At 40.2% G+C, this 18435-nt stretch overlaps 1 protein-coding gene across 1 annotated transcript; it reads left to right on the top strand.

Annotated features, from left to right (window-relative positions):
• The first annotated feature begins 14197 nt into the window (after positions 1-14197).
• On the top strand, positions 14198-18362 carry LOC110487177 (oocyte zinc finger protein XlCOF6). The gene is made up of 4 exons (XM_036973294.1): positions 14198-14769; positions 15059-15245; positions 15497-16612; positions 16862-18362. The coding sequence occupies exons 1-4, from the start codon at positions 14377-14379 to the stop codon at positions 17674-17676; spliced, it is 2511 nt and encodes an 836-aa protein (XP_036829189.1). The 5' UTR covers positions 14198-14376; the 3' UTR covers positions 17677-18362.
• The last annotated feature ends 73 nt before the right edge of the window (positions 18363-18435 follow it).

Here is an 18435-nt window from a genome sequence, read left to right as displayed (position 1 = left end):
ACTATATACTATATACTACAGTATTTAACTAATAACTATATACTACAGTATTTAACTAATAACTATATACTACAGTATTTAACTAATAACTATATACTATATACTACAGTATTTAACCAATAACTATATACTATATACTACAGTATTTAACCAATATACCACAGCTAATAACTATCCAGGCACTCCGGCGTTGCGCCGTGCATAAGAACAGTATTTAACTAATAACTATATACTATATACTACAGTATTTAACTAATAACTATATACTATATACTACAGTATTTAACTAATAACTATATACTATATACTACAGTATTTAACTAATAACTATATACTACAGTATTTAACTAATAACTATATACTATATACTACAGTATTTAACTAATAACTATATACTACAGTATTTAACTAATAACTATATACTATATACTACAGTATTTAACTAATAACTATATACTACAGTATTTAACTAATAACTATATACTATATACTACAGTATTTAACTAATAACTATATACTATATACTACAGTATTTAACCAATAACTATATACTATATACTACAGTATTTAACTAATAACTATATACTATATACTACAGTATTTAACTAATAACTATATACTACAGTATTTAACTAATAACTATATACTACAGTATTTAACTAATAACTATATACTATATACTACAGTATTTAACTAATAACTATATACTATATACTACAGTATTTAACTAATAACTATATACTACAGTATTTAACTAATAACTATATACTATATACTACAGTATTTAACTAATAACTATATACTATATACTACAGTATTTAACTAATAACTATATACTACAGTATTTAACTAATAACTATATACTACAGTATTTAACTAATAACTATATACTATATACTACAGTATTTAACTAATAACTATATACTATATACTACAGTATTTAACTAATAACTATATACTACAGTATTTAACTAATAACTATATACTACAGTATTTAACTAATAACTATATACTACAGTATTTAACTAATAACTATATACTATATACTACAGTATTTAACTAATAACTATATACTATATACTACAGTATTTAACTAATAACTATATACTACAGTATTTAACTAATAACTATATACTACAGTATTTAACTAATAACTATATACTACAGTATTTAACTAATTACTATATACTACAGTATTTAACTAATAACTATATACTACAGTATTTAACTAATAACTATATACTATATACTACAGTATTTAACTAATAACTATATACTACAGTATTTAACTAATAACTATATACTATATACTACAGTATTTAACTAATAACTATATACTATATACTACAGTATTTAACTAATAACTATATACTATATACGACAGTATTTAACTAATAACTATATACTACAGTATTTAACTAATAACTATATACTACAGTATTTAACTAATAACTATATACTACAGTATTTAACTAATAACTATATACTATATACTACAGTATTTAACTAATAACTATATACTACAGTATTTAACTAATAACTATATACTACAGTATTTAACTAATAACTATATACTATATACTACAGTATTTAACTAATAACTATATACTATATACTACAGTATTTAACTAATAACTATATACTATATACTACAGTATTTAACCAATATACCACAGCTAATAACTATCCAGGCACTCTGGCGTTGCGCCGTGCATAAGAACAGTATTTAACCGTGGTAAATTTGCCATATACCACACCCCTTCGGACCTTATTTCTTAAATAGACCATTCAATCTTAATTCTAGGGTGACCAGACGTCCCCGATTTTGGTGGCCAGTACCCGGATATTGCCGTCCCAGAAAATGTCTCTGATTAGGCTTGAGAAAGGAAAAGTTAAGTTGAGTCTGATATTTCCATTAAAAGAATGGCTATCCCATCCCTGTCCCAAGCTCGTTTGCTCCCGCAGCTTTGCCACGGGCCTTTTTATGACAACGTCTGATCAGTGATACATTAACCACCATATGAACAGCCATGTCCAGGTTTTGGTGACAGGTTTTTCACGATAATATTCTAAAATCGTAATAAAAACAATATGCAATTTCAGATTTTCCTTTAGGAAAAGTAGGCACCGGACATCACGACAGGGAATTTGCCGGACATTTAAAAAATGTTAACGGACATTCACATGCATTCAGACTTAACCTGGCGCAGCCAGCGCCATCAATAAACGAGGGATGTTGGTCAAAGGAGCCCCATTTACATGTTCTTAACAGCCAATAACAAATTACAACACTGTTCCCTGTGTTTTGTTGTGTAGCATAGGCAAAACTTTATATATATAAAAAGGCTACTTTCCTAAAACATGAATTTTCCTCCTGTCGTGGTGACTAGTACGGGCCGCCTCCCAGACGTCCTACTGGGTCCACTGACGCGCGGATGGTCTTTGCCCTGGGCTTCACTTTATCAACCCGGGTCACCCCTCTTGGTACATCTCTACTTGCCGCAGAGGTTAGTTCACTCCTTCCTTCTGGAAACATTTCACCGGGTAGTTGGTGACACGGTATACTACCCGTCAGCGGGGGTTATTTCTGTGTACAACACCAACGAGTAATCCGATATTTATTTATCGTCCGCTCGGGCGCTATTTTAGCGTGGCCCAGTTCTTACTGCGTGTTATCTCGTATTTCACGCAGGATACGTTCAACCGTGGGGTTATACTAGGTTTCTGTGTGCGCGCGGCATAGTCTCAGACACTCCTGCTAGCGTTTCTAGTTGACCGGACAACACACTCACTGGTGAGTCACACTCGCCAAATCCCGGTTATAGGGTTTCAGCTAAAACAAATTTATTGAAATAAATTCTTAACTGAAAGCAGGGTTTCAGCACTTCATCTGAGTAAGTACAAACTCCAGCCTACTCTGTGCTCTTCACACAGTCACCCTCGAGCTCCCCTGTGGTTTCCTGCTGGAGCCCACAATATGGACTCGCTGCAGGACACCTAAGGTGAAGCTGCCTGAGCCTGTAGTTGTTATAATGCTACTCTTCTTCTTCAACACTTTATTCAACAAATCATTTAACTACTTAATGAAACCCAGTAACACTTCTCTTTTAGTTCCACAGTTTCACAACTGATGGAATTTATAGTTTAAAAAATAATAATTATATTGCAATTACAATTCAGTAGCTTCTAACAATAGTAATTGAGTTGTGTTCTTACCTCAAGAGTCTTCTAACAATAGTAATTGAGTTCTGTTCTTACCTCAAGAGTCTTCTAACAATAGTAATTGAGTTCTGTTCTTACCTCAAGAGTCTTCTAACAATAGTAATTGAGTTGTGTTCTTACCTCAAGAGTCTTGTAACTTCTAATACATCAGTCAGCTCCTGATCTGTGTTCCCCAGAATCTCCGCTCCTCTCCCCGTCTTTGACATGAGTTTTTATACTCCTGAATTCCCCAAGCCCATGCCTCTTGACTACAGCCACACAAGACATCCTCAACCCGACACGTGACATTTAAAGCAACGTTCTGTAACACAGTGGTTCCTTTACACGTGACGTCTACACAGAGTCAGTCTCACGTGCCATCAGGCAACTCTACCAACTCCATCCCAGCGTTGAGATCTTACAGGGTGTGGCCAGAAATGAATCTCCGCCCTCCAGCAGTGGATCATCTGCATAGTCTACCTGCAACAATCAGGTGGAGGGAGGAGTCACCAATCACTTCCTCTCTGCCTTTAACTGGGTTCTGTTGCTCCCCAACTGTCTGTGGCTGAGGCTTCTCCTCTCTGCCTTTAACAGGGTTCTGTTGCTCCCCAACTGTCTGTGGCTGAGGCTTCTCCTCTCTGCCTTTAACAGGGTTCTGTTGCTCCCCAACTGTCTGTGGCTGAGGCTTCTCCTCTCTGCCTTTAACTGGGTTCTGTTGCTCCCCAACGGTCTGTGGCTGAGGCTTCTCCTCTCTGCCTTTAACAGGGTTCTGTTGCTCCCCAACTGTCTGTGGCTGAGGCTTCTCCTCTCTGCCTTTAACTGGGTTCTGTTGCTCCCCAACTGTCTGTGGCTGAGGCTTCTCCTCTCTGCCTTTAACTGGGTTCTGTTGCTCCCCAACTGTCTGTGGCTGAGGCTTCTCCTCTCTGCCTTTAACAGGGTTCTGTTGCTCCCCAACTGTCTGTGGCTGAGGCTTCTCCTCTCTGCCTTTAACAGGGTTCTGTTGCTCCCCAACGGTCTGTGGCTGAGGCTTCTCCTCTCTGCCTTTAACAGGGTTCTGTTGCTCCCCAACTGTCTGTGGCTGAGGCTTCTCCTCTCTGCCTTTAACAGGGTTCTGTTGCTCCCCAACTGTCTGTGGCTGAGGCTTCTCCTCTCTGCCTTTAACAGGGTTCTGTTGCTCCCCAACTGTCTGTGGCTGAGGCTTCTCCTCTCTGCCTTTAACAGGGTTCTGTTGGAGTCACCAGGTCCTCTTCCTTGTCTCAGTGTTACCATGACTCTGTCTGGAGACTGGAGGGAGGAGTCACCAGGTCCTCTTCCTTGTCTCAGTGTTACCATGACTCTGTCTGGAGACTGGAGGGAGGAGTCACCAGGTCGTCTTCCTTGTCTCAGTGTTACCATGACTCTGTCTGGAGACTGGAGGGAGGAGTCACCAGGTCCTCTTCTTTGTCTCAGTGTTACCATGACTCTGTCTGGAGACTGGAGGGAGGAGTCACCAGGTCCTCTTCCTGGTCTCAGTGTTACCATGACTCTGTCTGGAGACTGGAGGGAGGAGTCACCAGGTCCTCTTCCTTGTCTCAGTGTTACCATGACTCTGTCTGGAGACTGGAGGGAGGAGTCACTAGGTCCTCTTCCTTGTCTCAGTGTTACCCTGACTCTGTCTGGAGACTGGAGGGAGGAGTCACCAGGTCATCTTCCTTGTTTCAGTGTTACAATGACTCTGTCTGGAGACTGGAGGGAGGAGTCACCAGGTCCTCTTCCTTGTCTCAGTGTTACCATGACTCTGTCTGGAGACTGGAAGGAGGAGTCACCAGGTCCTCTTCCTTGTCTCAGTGTTACCATGACTCTGTCTGGAGACTGGAGGGAGGAGTCACCAGGTCCTCTTCCTTGTCTCAGTGTTACCATGACTCTGTCTGGAGACTGGAAGGAGGAGTCATCAGGTCCTCTTCCTTGTCTCAGTGTTACCATGACTCTGTCTGGAGACTGGAGGGAGGAGTCACCAGGTCATACTAACTAGGCTCATTCATGACACACCTCACAGTTCAGCTGTCAGAGATTTCAGCACTAACTGTATCAGGGCATTGCATGCATAGACCTGTAGCCTTAGGTGTCCACTGTATGATATTAATATTTTACGTTCTATTTATATATATATATACATTCGGAAACTATTCAGACCCCTTGATTTTTTCCCCCCACATTTTGTTACATTACAGCCTTATTATAAAATTGATTCAATTGTTTTTTCCTCTCATCAATCTACACACACTAATGACATCACAATACTCCATAATGACATCACAATACTCCATAATGACATCACAATACTCCATAATGACATCACAATACTCCATAATGACATCACAATACTCCATAATGACATCACAATACTCCATGATGACATCACAATACTCCATGATGACATCACAATACTCCATGATGACATCACAATACTCCATGATGACATCACAATACTCCATGATGACATCACAATACTCCATGATGACAAAGCAAAAAAGTTTTTTTTTTGCCATTTTTGCTAATTCATCAAAAACAAAAACAGACATATCACATATACATCAGTATTCAGACCCTTTACTCAGTACTTTGTTGAAGCCTCTTTGGCAGCGATTACAGCCTTGAGTCTTGGGTATGACGCTACACGCTTGACACACCTGTATTTGGGGAGTTTCTCCCATTCTTCTCTGCAGATCCTCTCAAGCTCTGTCAGGTTGGATGGGGAGCGTCGCTGCACAGCTATTTTCAGGTCTCTCCAGAGATGTTCGATCGGGTTCATGGTGAGCGTCTTATATGGTGAGCTACTGAGTGGCTAAGACAGACAAGCCCTATACTATTGTGAATGACTTAATTCTTCCTGCTGCTGCGGATATGGCTGGGACAATGCTGGGGGGAAATGTCCCCCCAAAAAACTATACGGACAATGCCTCCATCAAACAACACTGTTTCACGACGCATCAGTGACATGGCAGGAGATGTTTTGAAACAATTACTGCTTCGCATACAACCCAGTGAATTATATGCGTTTACAGCTGGATGAGTCAACATACATAGCAGTCCTGGCACAGCACCTGGTGTATGTTACGTTTATGGGGGTCAATTAAGGAAGACATCCTCTTCTGCAAACCACTGGAAACCAGGACAACAGGAGAGGATATTTGTAAGTACTGGACATCAAATGGACTTCGGTGGTCAAGATGTGTTGGTATCTGTACTGATGGCACAAAAGCCATGACAGGGAGACGTAGTGGAGTGGTAACTCGCGTGCAAGCAGTTGCTCCCGACGCCACTTGGGTACACTGCAGCATCCACCGAGAGGCTCTTGCTGCCAAGGGAATGCCTGACAACTTGAAAGACGTTTTGGACAATACAGTGAAAATGGTTAACTTTGTTAAATTAAGGTTCCTGAACTATCGTGTATTTTCTGCATTATGCAATGAGATGGGCAGCGACCATGTAACGCTTTTACAACATACAGAAGTGCGCTGGTTATCAAGGGGCAAAGTATTGACACGTTTTTAAAAAATTGAGAGAAGAGCTTAAAGGTTTCTTTACTGATCATAATTTCCACTTGTCTGACCGCTTGCATGATGAGGAGTTTCTCACATGAATGATCTGAGTCTAGGATTACAGGGACTCTCCGCAACTATATTCAATGTGCGGGACAAAACTGAGGCTCTGATTAAGAAGTCTGAGCTCTTCTCTGTCTGCATTAACAAGGACAACACACAGGTCTTTCCATCATTGTATGATTTTTTTATGTGTGCAAATGAACTCAAGCTTACAGACAATGTCAAATGTGATATAGGGAAGCACCTGAGTGAGCTGGGTGCGCAATTACGCAGGTACTTAGTATGAATCCATTACACTGAACTATAGTATGAATCCATTACACTGAACTATAGTATGAATCACTGAACTATATGTATGAATCACTGAACTATAGTATGAATCCATTACACTGAACTATAGTATGAATCCATTACACTGAACTATAGTATGAATCACTGAACTATAGTATGAATCACTGAACTATAGTATGAATCACTGAACTATAGTATGAATCCATTACACTGAACTATATGTATGAATCACTGAACTATAGTATGAATCCATTACACTGAACTATAGTATGAATCACTGAACTATAGTATGAATCACTGAACTATAGTATGAATCACTGAACTATAGTATGAATCACTGAACTATAGTATGAATCCATTACACTGAACTATATGTATGAATCACTGAACTATAGTATGAATCCATTACACTGAACTATAGTATGAATCACTGAACTATAGTATGAATCACTGAACTATAGTATGAATCCATTACACTGAACTATAGTATGAATCACTGAACTATAGTATGAATCCATTACACTGAACTATAGTATGAATCCATTACACTGAACTATAGTATGAATCACTGAACTATAGTATGAATCCATTACACTGAACTATAGTATGAATCCATTACACTGAACTATAGTATGAATCACTGAACTATAGTATGAATCACTGAACTATAGTATGAATCCATTACACTGAACTATAGTATGAATCACTGAACTATAGTATGAATCCATTACACTGAACTATAGTATGAATCCATTACACTGAACTATAGTATGAATCACTGAACTATAGTATGAATCCATTACACTGAACTATAGTATGAATCACTGAACTATAGTATGAATCACTGAACTATAGTATGAATCCATTACACTGAACTATAGTATGAATCCATTACACTGAACTATAGTATGAATCCATTACACTGAACTATAGTATGAATCACTGAACTATAGTATGAATCCATTACACTGAACTATAGTATGAATCCATTACACTGAACTATAGTATGAATCCATTACACTGAACTATAGTATGAATCCATTACACTGAACTATATGTATGAATCCATTACACTGAACTATAGTATGAATCCATTACACTGAACTATAGTATGAATCCATTACACTGAACTACAGTATGAATCCATTACACTGAACTATAGTATGAATCCATTACACTGAACTATAGTATGAATCACTGAACTATAGTATGAATCCATTACACTGAACTATAGTATGAATCCATTACACTGAACTATATGTATGAATCCATTACACTGAACTATAGTATGAATCACTGAACTATAGTATGAATCACTGAACTATAGTATGAATCCATTACACTGAACTATAGTATGAATCCATTACACTGAACTATAGTATGAATCCATTACACTGAACTATAGTATGAATCACTGAACTATAGTATGAATCACTGAACTATAGTATGAATCCATTACACTGAACTATAGTATGAATCCATTACACTGAACTATAGTATGAATCCATTACACTGAACTATAGTATGAATCCATTACACTGAACTATAGTATGAATCACTGAACTATAGTATGAATCACTGAACTATAGTATGAATCCATTACACTGAACTATAGTATGAATCCATTACACTGAACTATATGTATGAATCCATTACACTGAACTATAGTATGAATCACTGAACTATAGTATGAATCACTGAACTATAGTATGAATCCATTACACTGAACTATAGTATGAATCACTGAACTATAGTATGAATCACTGAACTATAGTATGAATCACTGAACTATAGTATGAATCCATTACACGGAACTATAGTATGAATCCATTACACTGAACTATAGTATGAATCCATTACACTGAACTATAGTATGAATCACTGAACTATAGTATGAATCACTGAACTATAGTATGAATCCATTACACTGAACTATAGTATGAATCCATTACACTGAACTATAGTATGAATCCATTACACTGAACTATAGTATGAATCCATTACACTGAACTATAGTATGAATCACTGAACTATAGTATGAATCCATTACACTGAACTAGAGTATGAATCACTGAACTATAGTATGAATCACTGAACTATAGTATGAATCCATTACACTGAACTATATGTATGAATCCATTACACTGAACTATATGTATGAATCCATTACACTGAACTATAGTATGAATCACTGAACTATAGTATGAATCCATTACACTGAACTATAGTATGAATCCATTACACTGAACTATAGTATGAATCCATTACACTGAACTATAGTATGAATCACTGAACTATAGTATGAATCCATTACACTGAACTATATGTATGAATCCATTACACTGAACTATAGTATGAATCACTGAACTATAGTATGAATCACTGAACTATAGTATGAATCCATTACACTGAACTATAGTATGAATCCATTACACTGAACTATATGTATGAATCCATTACACTGAACTATAGTATGAATCACTGAACTATAGTATGAATCACTGAACTATAGTATGAATCACTGAACTATAGTATGAATCCATTACACTGAACTATAGTATGAATCCATTACACTGAACTATAGTATGAATCACTGAACTATATGTATGAATCCATTACACTGAACTATATGTATGAATCCATTACACTGAACTATAGTATGAATCACTGAACTATAGTATGAATCCATTACACTGAACTATAGTATGAATCCATTACACTGAACTATAGTATGAATCACTGAACTATAGTATGAATCCATTACACTGAACTATAGTATGAATCACTGAACTATAGTATGAATCACTGAACTATAGTATGAATCCATTACACTGAACTATAGTATGAATCCATTACACTGAACTACAGTATGAATCCATTACACTGAACTATAGTATGAATCACTGAACTACAGTATGAATCCATTACACTGAACTATAGTATGAATCACTGAACTATAGTATGAATCCATTACACTGAACTATAGTATGAATCCATTACACTGAACTATAGTATGAATCCATTACACTGAACTATAGTATGAATCCATTACACTGAACTATAGTATGAATCACTGAACTATAGTATGAATCACTGAACTATAGTATGAATCCATTACACTGAACTATAGTATGAATCACTGAACTATAGTATGAATCCATTACACTGAACTATAGTATGAATCACTGAACTATAGTATGAATCCATTACACTGAACTATAGTATGAATCACTGAACTATAGTATGAATCCATTACACTGAACTATAGTATGAATCACTGAACTATAGTATGAATCCATTACACTGAACTATAGTATGAATCACTGAACTATAGTATGAATCCATTACACTGAACTACAGTATGAATCCATTACACTGAACTATAGTATGAATCACTGAACTATATGTATGAATCCATTACACTGAACTACAGTATGAATCACTGAACTATAGTATGAATCCATTACACTGAACTATAGTATGAATCCATTACACTGAACTATAGTATGAATCACTGAACTATAGTATGAATCACTGAACTATAGTATGAATCCATTACACTGAACTATAGTATGAATCCATTACACTGAACTATAGTATGAATCACTGAACTATAGTATGAATCCATTACACTGAACTATAGTATGAATCCATTACACTGAACTATAGTATGAATCACTGAACTATAGTATGAATCACTGAACTATAGTATGAATCACTGAACTATAGTATGAATCACTGAACTATAGTATGAATCCATTACACTGAACTATAGTATGAATCCATTACACTGAACTATAGTATGAATCACTGAACTATAGTATGAATCACTGAACTATAGTATGAATCCATTACACTGAACTATAGTATGAATCCATTACACTGAACTATAGTATGAATCCATTACACTGAACTATAGTATGAATCCATTACACTGAACTATAGTATGAATCCATTACACTGAACTATAGTATGAATCCATTACACTGAACTATAGTATGAATCACTGAACTATAGTATGAATCCATTACACTGAACTATAGTATGAATCCATTACACTGAACTATAGTATGAATCACTGAACTATAGTATGAATCCATTACACTGAACTATAGTATGAATCCATTACACTTTGTGATATAAAATGGGAAAAGGGGAAATATAAAATCATATTTTTAATTACTCTTCCGACTAACTCTACACTAATTAAAAACCCACTACCCCATTCCACTACTTTGACCCAATCAATCAATCAATCAATCAATTAATCAAATGTATTTATAAAGCCCTTTTTACATCAGCCGATGTTACAAAGTGCTGTACAGAAACCCAGCCTTAAACCCCAAACAGCAACGCAGACGTAGAAACACAGACCCTATCTGCTCCTGCACCAACTCTTCTGAAGTCAAATCTCGTATACACAAATTCCACCACAACAATTATTTTCTGTGATTTTTACGTTCCATTTCTGCGATACGGTTGATAACCATCGTTGTGAGCGCTAAGAAGCCAAACTTATTGAATCATATATCACTCGTTGGCCTTTCCCTCTGTGCTGGCACAGATCTACTCCCCACTGGGATCCTCTCAGGATCCCTTGACCCAATTTATATATATATTTGTTTGTTTTAGCCTTTATTTAACTCGGCCAATCAGTTAAGAACAAATTCTTATTTACAATGACAGCCTCCCCATTTTCCTTTCTTCACTGCCTCAGCATACGACAGCTTTTGCAGTACTCTGACTCTATCCACCTCAAACATCCTGTCTGACACCAGACACTTCCAGTCCCCAGCAACATGGGCACCCCTTACAGTTGACATACACTCTATCCACCTCAAACATCCTGTCTGACACCAGACACTTCCAGTCCCCAGCAACATGGGCACCCCTTACAGTTGACATACACTCTATCCACCTCAAACATCCTGTCTGACACCAGACACTTCCAGTCCCCAGCAACATGGGCACCCCTTACAGTTGACATACACTCTATCCACCTCAAACATCCTGTCTGACACCAGACACTTCCAGTCCCCAGCAACATGGGCACCCCTTACAGTTAACATACACTCTATCCACCTCAAACATCCTGTCTGACACCAGACACTTCCAGTCCCCAGCAACATGGGCACCCCTTACAGTTAACATACACTCTATCCACCTCAAACATCCTGTCTGACACCAGACACTTCCAGTCCCCAGCAACATGGGCACCCCTTACAGTTAACATACACTCTATCCACCTCAAACATCCTGTCTGACACCAGACACTTCCAGTCCCCAGCAACATGGGCACCCCTTACAGTTAACATACACTCTATCCACCTCAAACATCCTGTCTGACACCAGACACTTCCAGTCCCCAGCAACATGGGCACCCCTTACAGTTAACATACACTCTATCCACCTCAAACATCCTGTCTGACACCAGACACTTCCAGTCCCCAGCAACATGGGCACCTCTTACAGTTAACATACACTCTATCCACCTCAAACATCCTGTCTCACACCAGACACTTCCAGTCCCCAGCAACATGCACCCCTTACAGTTGACATACACTCTATCCACCTCAAACATCCTGTCTGACACCAGACACTTCCAGTCCCCAGCAACATGGGCACCTCTTACAGTTAACATACACTCTATCCACCTCAAACATCCTGTCTCACACCAGACACTTCCAGTCCCCAGCAACATGCACCCCTTACAGTTGACATACACTCTATCCACCTCAAACATCCCGTCTCACACCAGACACTTCCAGTCCCCAGCAACATGGGCACCCCTTACAGTTAACATACACTCTATCCACCTCAAACATCCTGTCTCACACCAGACACTTCCAGTCCCCAGCAACATGGGCACCCCTTACAGTTAACATACACTCTATCCACCTCAAACATCCTGTCTCACACCAGACACTTCCAGTCCCCAGCAACATGGGCACCCCTTACAGTTAACATACACTCTATCCACCTCAAACATCCTGTCTCACACCAGACACTTCCAGTCCCCAGCAACATGGGCACCCCTTACAGTTAACATACACTCTATCCACCTCAAACATCCTGTCTCACACCAGACACTTCCAGTCCTCAGCAACATGGGCACCCCTTACAGTTAACATACACTTTATCCACCTCAAACATCCTGTCTCACACCAGACACTTCCAGTCCCCAGCAACATGGGCACCCCTTACAGTTGACATACACTTTATCCACCAAAACAACACAATCCTCTGTCCAATGCCTTTTATTTTGAACCTTTAGTTAATTAGGCAAGTCAGTTTTAAGAACAAATTCTTATTTACAATGACGGCCTACCCCGGCCAAACCCAGACGACTCTGGGCTAATTGGGCTCCAGAGTGGCGCAGCAGTCTAAGACACTGCATCGCAGTGCAAGAGGCGTCACTACAGTCCCTGGTTCATATCCATCATTGTAAATAGCAATTTGTTCTTAACTGACTTGCCTAGTTAATTAAAGGTTACATTTAAAAATATATATATTTTTAAAGTAAATTGCGCACCGCCCTATGGGACTCCCAATAACGGCCCGGGTGTGTTACAGCCTGGAATCGAACCAGGGAATGTAGTGACTCCTCTTGCACTGAGATGCAGTGCCTTAGACCGCTGCACCACTCAGGAGCCCAAACACAATCCTCACTCCTGCTCTGACTCTATTTTAAGGACCTGATCAAAGCCATTGATTAGGAAATAATTAGGTTCATGATATCATTTAGTTACTGTATCCTATTGCAGATATGTATGTTTAATTAATTGACACAACACAGCACATTATCTTCACTTTATTGAAGCTCCCTGATGTTGCTAAGAAACCTGATGACCTGACAGCAGTAGCATACCTACATCATGTGAAGACAGTCAGTGTGGCAATTCTGCATAAGGTATTTGATTGAATAAATCATCACTGCAACAACTTTCATCTCTCAATTCAACAGACCGTTCAGTACCTATTTGGAAATTCTCTAGTTTTACGTCCTGTTTGTCTTTACACTCCAGTGTGGCATTACCGCCACTACAGTAGGTGGCGGTAATGCGCATTTTCAGTTGGTTTGCAAACATTACAAAAAAACAAAACAACAGCAGAATCAAAAAGGTGAAGAAGAAAATAGGAAGTAGTCGACGAGAAGCTAGCTAGCATGTTTAATATTTAGCTTAGCTGCTTCACTTCAGAACACAGTACTAACTCATTAACAATCTCTTGAACGGATTGTAGCTGTCTTGTCATTGACTACGTGTTGTTGTTGTTGTTGTTGGTACGTGGGTAGGACAATATGAGCGGAGAGAGAGAAACGTTGTTGGATGGAATCGAACAGAGTTTGTGGAATTTAACCGAGAACAATTTACGTTACCTGTGTGAACGTTGTGGAATAGCTGGTCAAGATGGCCTCGACGTTAAAGGGAAGAATTATCGCTCGTTGCGTCGTAAAATAGAAGAATATTGTGAAAGTGATGATTTAATGAAATTAGAGGACCAGGGAATGTCTTGGTTACTCCAACTGCAAAACGACATCAAAACGATACAACGAGATGCTATCCTCAGGCAGTCAGCGCAAGTGGACACACTGGACGGCACCGAGCCAAGCAGAACCGAGAACGAGGGGGGCGCTGAGAGCTCGACAGACCCGGATCCAGAGAGACACATATCACCAGAACGGAGGGAGAAAGTGAGTGACGGGAGTATTAAATCCCAGACGGACACTTCACAGTTACTGGCCAGTAGATCAGAAAACAGATACAGATTAGCTCAGCTTCAGTAGCCTAGAATCGCAGGCTATTTAGCCCGATCTAGGATCAGTTTAGCCTTTTGGATCATAACGAATGAATTGTGTACATGAGGGGAGTGGGACCTGATCGTAGATCAGCACCCATACTCTGAGACATTTTATTAATATATAGGCCCAGATCCTTATTACTTTAAGACCACACTGACACACTCTCTATTTTGTACTGTAGGACTCAGAAGACCCATCCTCCAGACAGTCCCCACCCAGTTCTTCAGAACCCCAACTCTCGGCGTCATCACCGGGTCCCGACAGCAACCATGGTGACCAGAGGTCAAAACTAGGTAGTCTGCGGATAGTTCTACAAAAAGTTGTTGTCGTCAAGGAGGAGGAAGACGACTGGGATTGTTGTGTTACAGGTAAGTGATTAGATGTGTTAAGATGAGATGTGCTTTAATGTCCATTAACTTAGAACACTTTGTGTTAGTTTTTGTGTTAGTGCTGGATGGAACGAAAGACTGCACAGTCTGTAGATAATTAAGCCTTGGGACAGGATGTACAAGTACACCCACTGGACAGGACATTATTCCCCAGGACCAAATGAAGAATAACAACATGAGCTGGAGTCACTTGCCTCTGTTCCTTATTCTCTCCCATCTCTGTCCCACAGGTGAGAGTCCCAACCAACCGTCTGCCAGTGAATATAGTCCCTCTTCATCGGAAGAACCAGAACATTCCGAATCCGAAGATCCTGAACATTCCGAATACGAAGATCCTGAACATTCCGAATCGGAAGAACCTGAACAACGACGAGCGAAACGCAAAACTAAGACTCACTGCTGCCTAGCGTGTGGGAGGAAGTTTGTCTCCTTGTACACACTAAGGAGACACCAGAACAGGACACACACAGGAGAGGAGACGGAGAACAGTACACACACAGGAGAGGCGACAGAGAAGAGTAAAAGACAGAGTCCTGCTTCAGGAGAACCTGAACAACAGAAGAGGAAATGGGGAGTCAGGAAGACCCACTCCTGCCCCGAGTGTGGGAGACACTGCCCATCGTTATCAGCACTGAAGGTCCACCAGAGAATCCACACCGGAGAGAAGCCTTACCTCTGCTCTGAGTGTGGGAAGGGCTTCACTTATCAAAGTAGCTTGAGATTACACCAGAAGAAAGACTCAGCCGACAAGGTGACCTGCTGCTGTGGACAAGAGTTCTCCTCAAAGTGCGTTCTGGAGGTTCACTTGAAGACGGACACGGGAGCCAAGCCTTACACCTGCTGTGTGTGTGGCAAAGGGTTCGGTAAAAAAGAACGGCTAAAAGAACACCAGCGATCCCACACAGGAGAGATGCCTTACTCTTGCTCGTTCTGTGGCAAGGGTTACTACCAAAAACCGGCTTGGAAAGCCCACGAGCGAACGCACACCGAGGAGAAGCCCCTGTGCTCCGTGTGCGGACGGACCTTCTCTAATAAGACTACGTTAAAAGTCCACCAACGAACACACACAGGAGAGAAGCCTTTCCTCTGCTCTGAGTGTGGCAAGGGCTTCCTCAGTAAAGCATACCTGACGACCCACCAGCGATTCAACTGTTCCGGGGGAGAAGAACGACGACGAGCGAAGAGGTTTCACAAGTGTCCGGACTGTGGGAAGGAGTTCACACAAGCAAACAAACTGGAGAGACACATGAGAACACACACAGGAGAGAGGCCTTACCAGTGCTCTGTGTGTGGGATGAGGTTCAACCAGAAAGGGAATCTCAAAACGCATTTTAAAGTGCACACAGGTGAGTGTCCTCCTTTACCGTTAATACATCCTGATAGACTACTAGCTACTACTAACTGTCAGTGATCCAACCATGTTGTTTAAAACAACATGTAAACCATGACTTAGTATACTCATCCACACCTTAACAATAACATTGTTCCATGTTGCATTGGTTGAGTCCCAAACGACACCCTATTCATCTATAGTGCACTACTTTTGACCAGGGCCCATATGGGCCCACTGAGTTTCCCTGTGTCTGTCTATACAGGAGTGGATCCCAGTTTAGTGGCTGACATGGAGACTCCCTCTGAACAACCTCGGGACAACAGACGTAAAGCTGGGAGGCCACAACGCTGCCTCCATCAGCATGACGAGGAGGGAACCCAAAACCTACCGGCACCACAAACCCACCACCTCTCGGCACCACAGAGGGAGGGAACCCAAAACCTACCGGCACCACAAACCCACCACCTCTCGGCACCACAGAGGGAGGGAACCCAAAACCTACCGGCACCACAAACCCACCACCTCTCGGCACCACAGAGGGAGGGAACCCAAAACCTACCGGCACCACAAACCCACCACCTCCCGGCACCACAGAGGGAGGGAACCCAAAACCTACCGGCACCACAGAAAACCACCATGTCCCCCAGGGGAGAAAAACACTATCTCTGCCCTGAATGTGGCAAGACTTACACCCGGGAATACGACCTCCGAGTCCACCTCAGAACGCACACGGGAGAGAGACCGTACCAGTGCGATGAATGCGGAAAGACTTTTGTTCGGAAACAAGGGCTCCGTCAACACCGACGGTCACACGCTCCCAAGCCCATGGGACCGACCCGTCAGTTAGGCAGGCCCGTCAGCATGGGTTCCAGTAGCAGGAGACCGAACCAGTCACCCAGGATGGGAAGCTCCAAGCAGCAGTTGTCCAGGGTTGATAAAGCCACGCCTCCGTTCTCTAGTGTAGAGAGACCCATGCCGTTGCACACAGTGGAGAGACCCATGCCTTTACATCGAGTGGAGAGACCCATGCCGTTACCAGACATGGAGAGAGAACACTGGCAGTACTGGCATCTTTAAACTCCACGGCTATGGTCTGCACCCTATTCCCTATGTAGTGCACTGCTTTTGACCAGGGCTCATGGACCAAATGTGTAGTGCACTATAAATGGAATAGGGTGCCATTTTGGACATTGCATGTCTCTCATGACTAAACAGAACTGTTATTTTTGCTTCCGTTTGTGTGTGTGTGTGTTGTTGTTGCTTCCTCATTTGTGGTCAGTATAATAATCGTTACCGCTGAGCGAGATAATCTTGCCAACTGTAGTTATAGTGTCGTACATATTTTTAAATCAACAAAAAAATGAAGCGATTGCATTTTTGTTCATTCTAGTGTTTTAAAAAAATATATATAAAAAAAAATGTTATTTTACATATTCAAGCTGTAATGATGCAACAATAAGAATCCACAGAGACGTACGTGTCATAATGCCAGTATCAAACGGTCCGCCCTTTTTCTATATGCCTTATAACATTATAACATTTTGATTTCATTGACAGTATAAGCAGAGATGGCTAAGTTGTCAGAGATGTCATCTGTTGTCTTTACACTTCAACCCGGATGGTGGCGGTGTGTGTGTGTGTGTGTTGCTTCCTCATCTCATCAGTACAATAAAGTCTGCTGTGTTGTGTAAGATAATCATTCCAACTGTAGTTGTCGTCCTGTGCATATTTTAAATCAACAAAAATGAAGTGTTTGCATTTTAGTCCTTGTGTGTTTTTTATATATCTTATGTTACTGATCGAAGCGGTCATGATACTAAGAAATCCACAGTGACT

This window comes from Oncorhynchus mykiss, unplaced genomic scaffold (assembly GCF_013265735.2).
Source record: "Oncorhynchus mykiss isolate Arlee unplaced genomic scaffold, USDA_OmykA_1.1 un_scaffold_229, whole genome shotgun sequence".
Lineage (NCBI taxonomy): Eukaryota > Metazoa > Chordata > Actinopteri > Salmoniformes > Salmonidae > Oncorhynchus > Oncorhynchus mykiss.
This window is presented reverse-complemented; position numbering and strand designations above follow the sequence as displayed.

Bases quoted from the DNA above. Each gene is read 5' to 3' on its own strand.
- LOC110487177 (XM_036973294.1), top strand. From the start codon at position 14,377: ATGAGCGGAGAGAGAGAAACGTTGTTGGATGGAATCGAACAGAGTTTG. The intron at 14,770-15,058 runs GTGAGTGACGGG...TTTGTACTGTAG, and splicing joins CACCAGAACGGAGGGAGAAA to GACTCAGAAGACCCATCCTC. The intron at 16,613-16,861 runs GTGAGTGTCCTC...CTGTCTATACAG, and splicing joins GCATTTTAAAGTGCACACAG to GAGTGGATCCCAGTTTAGTG.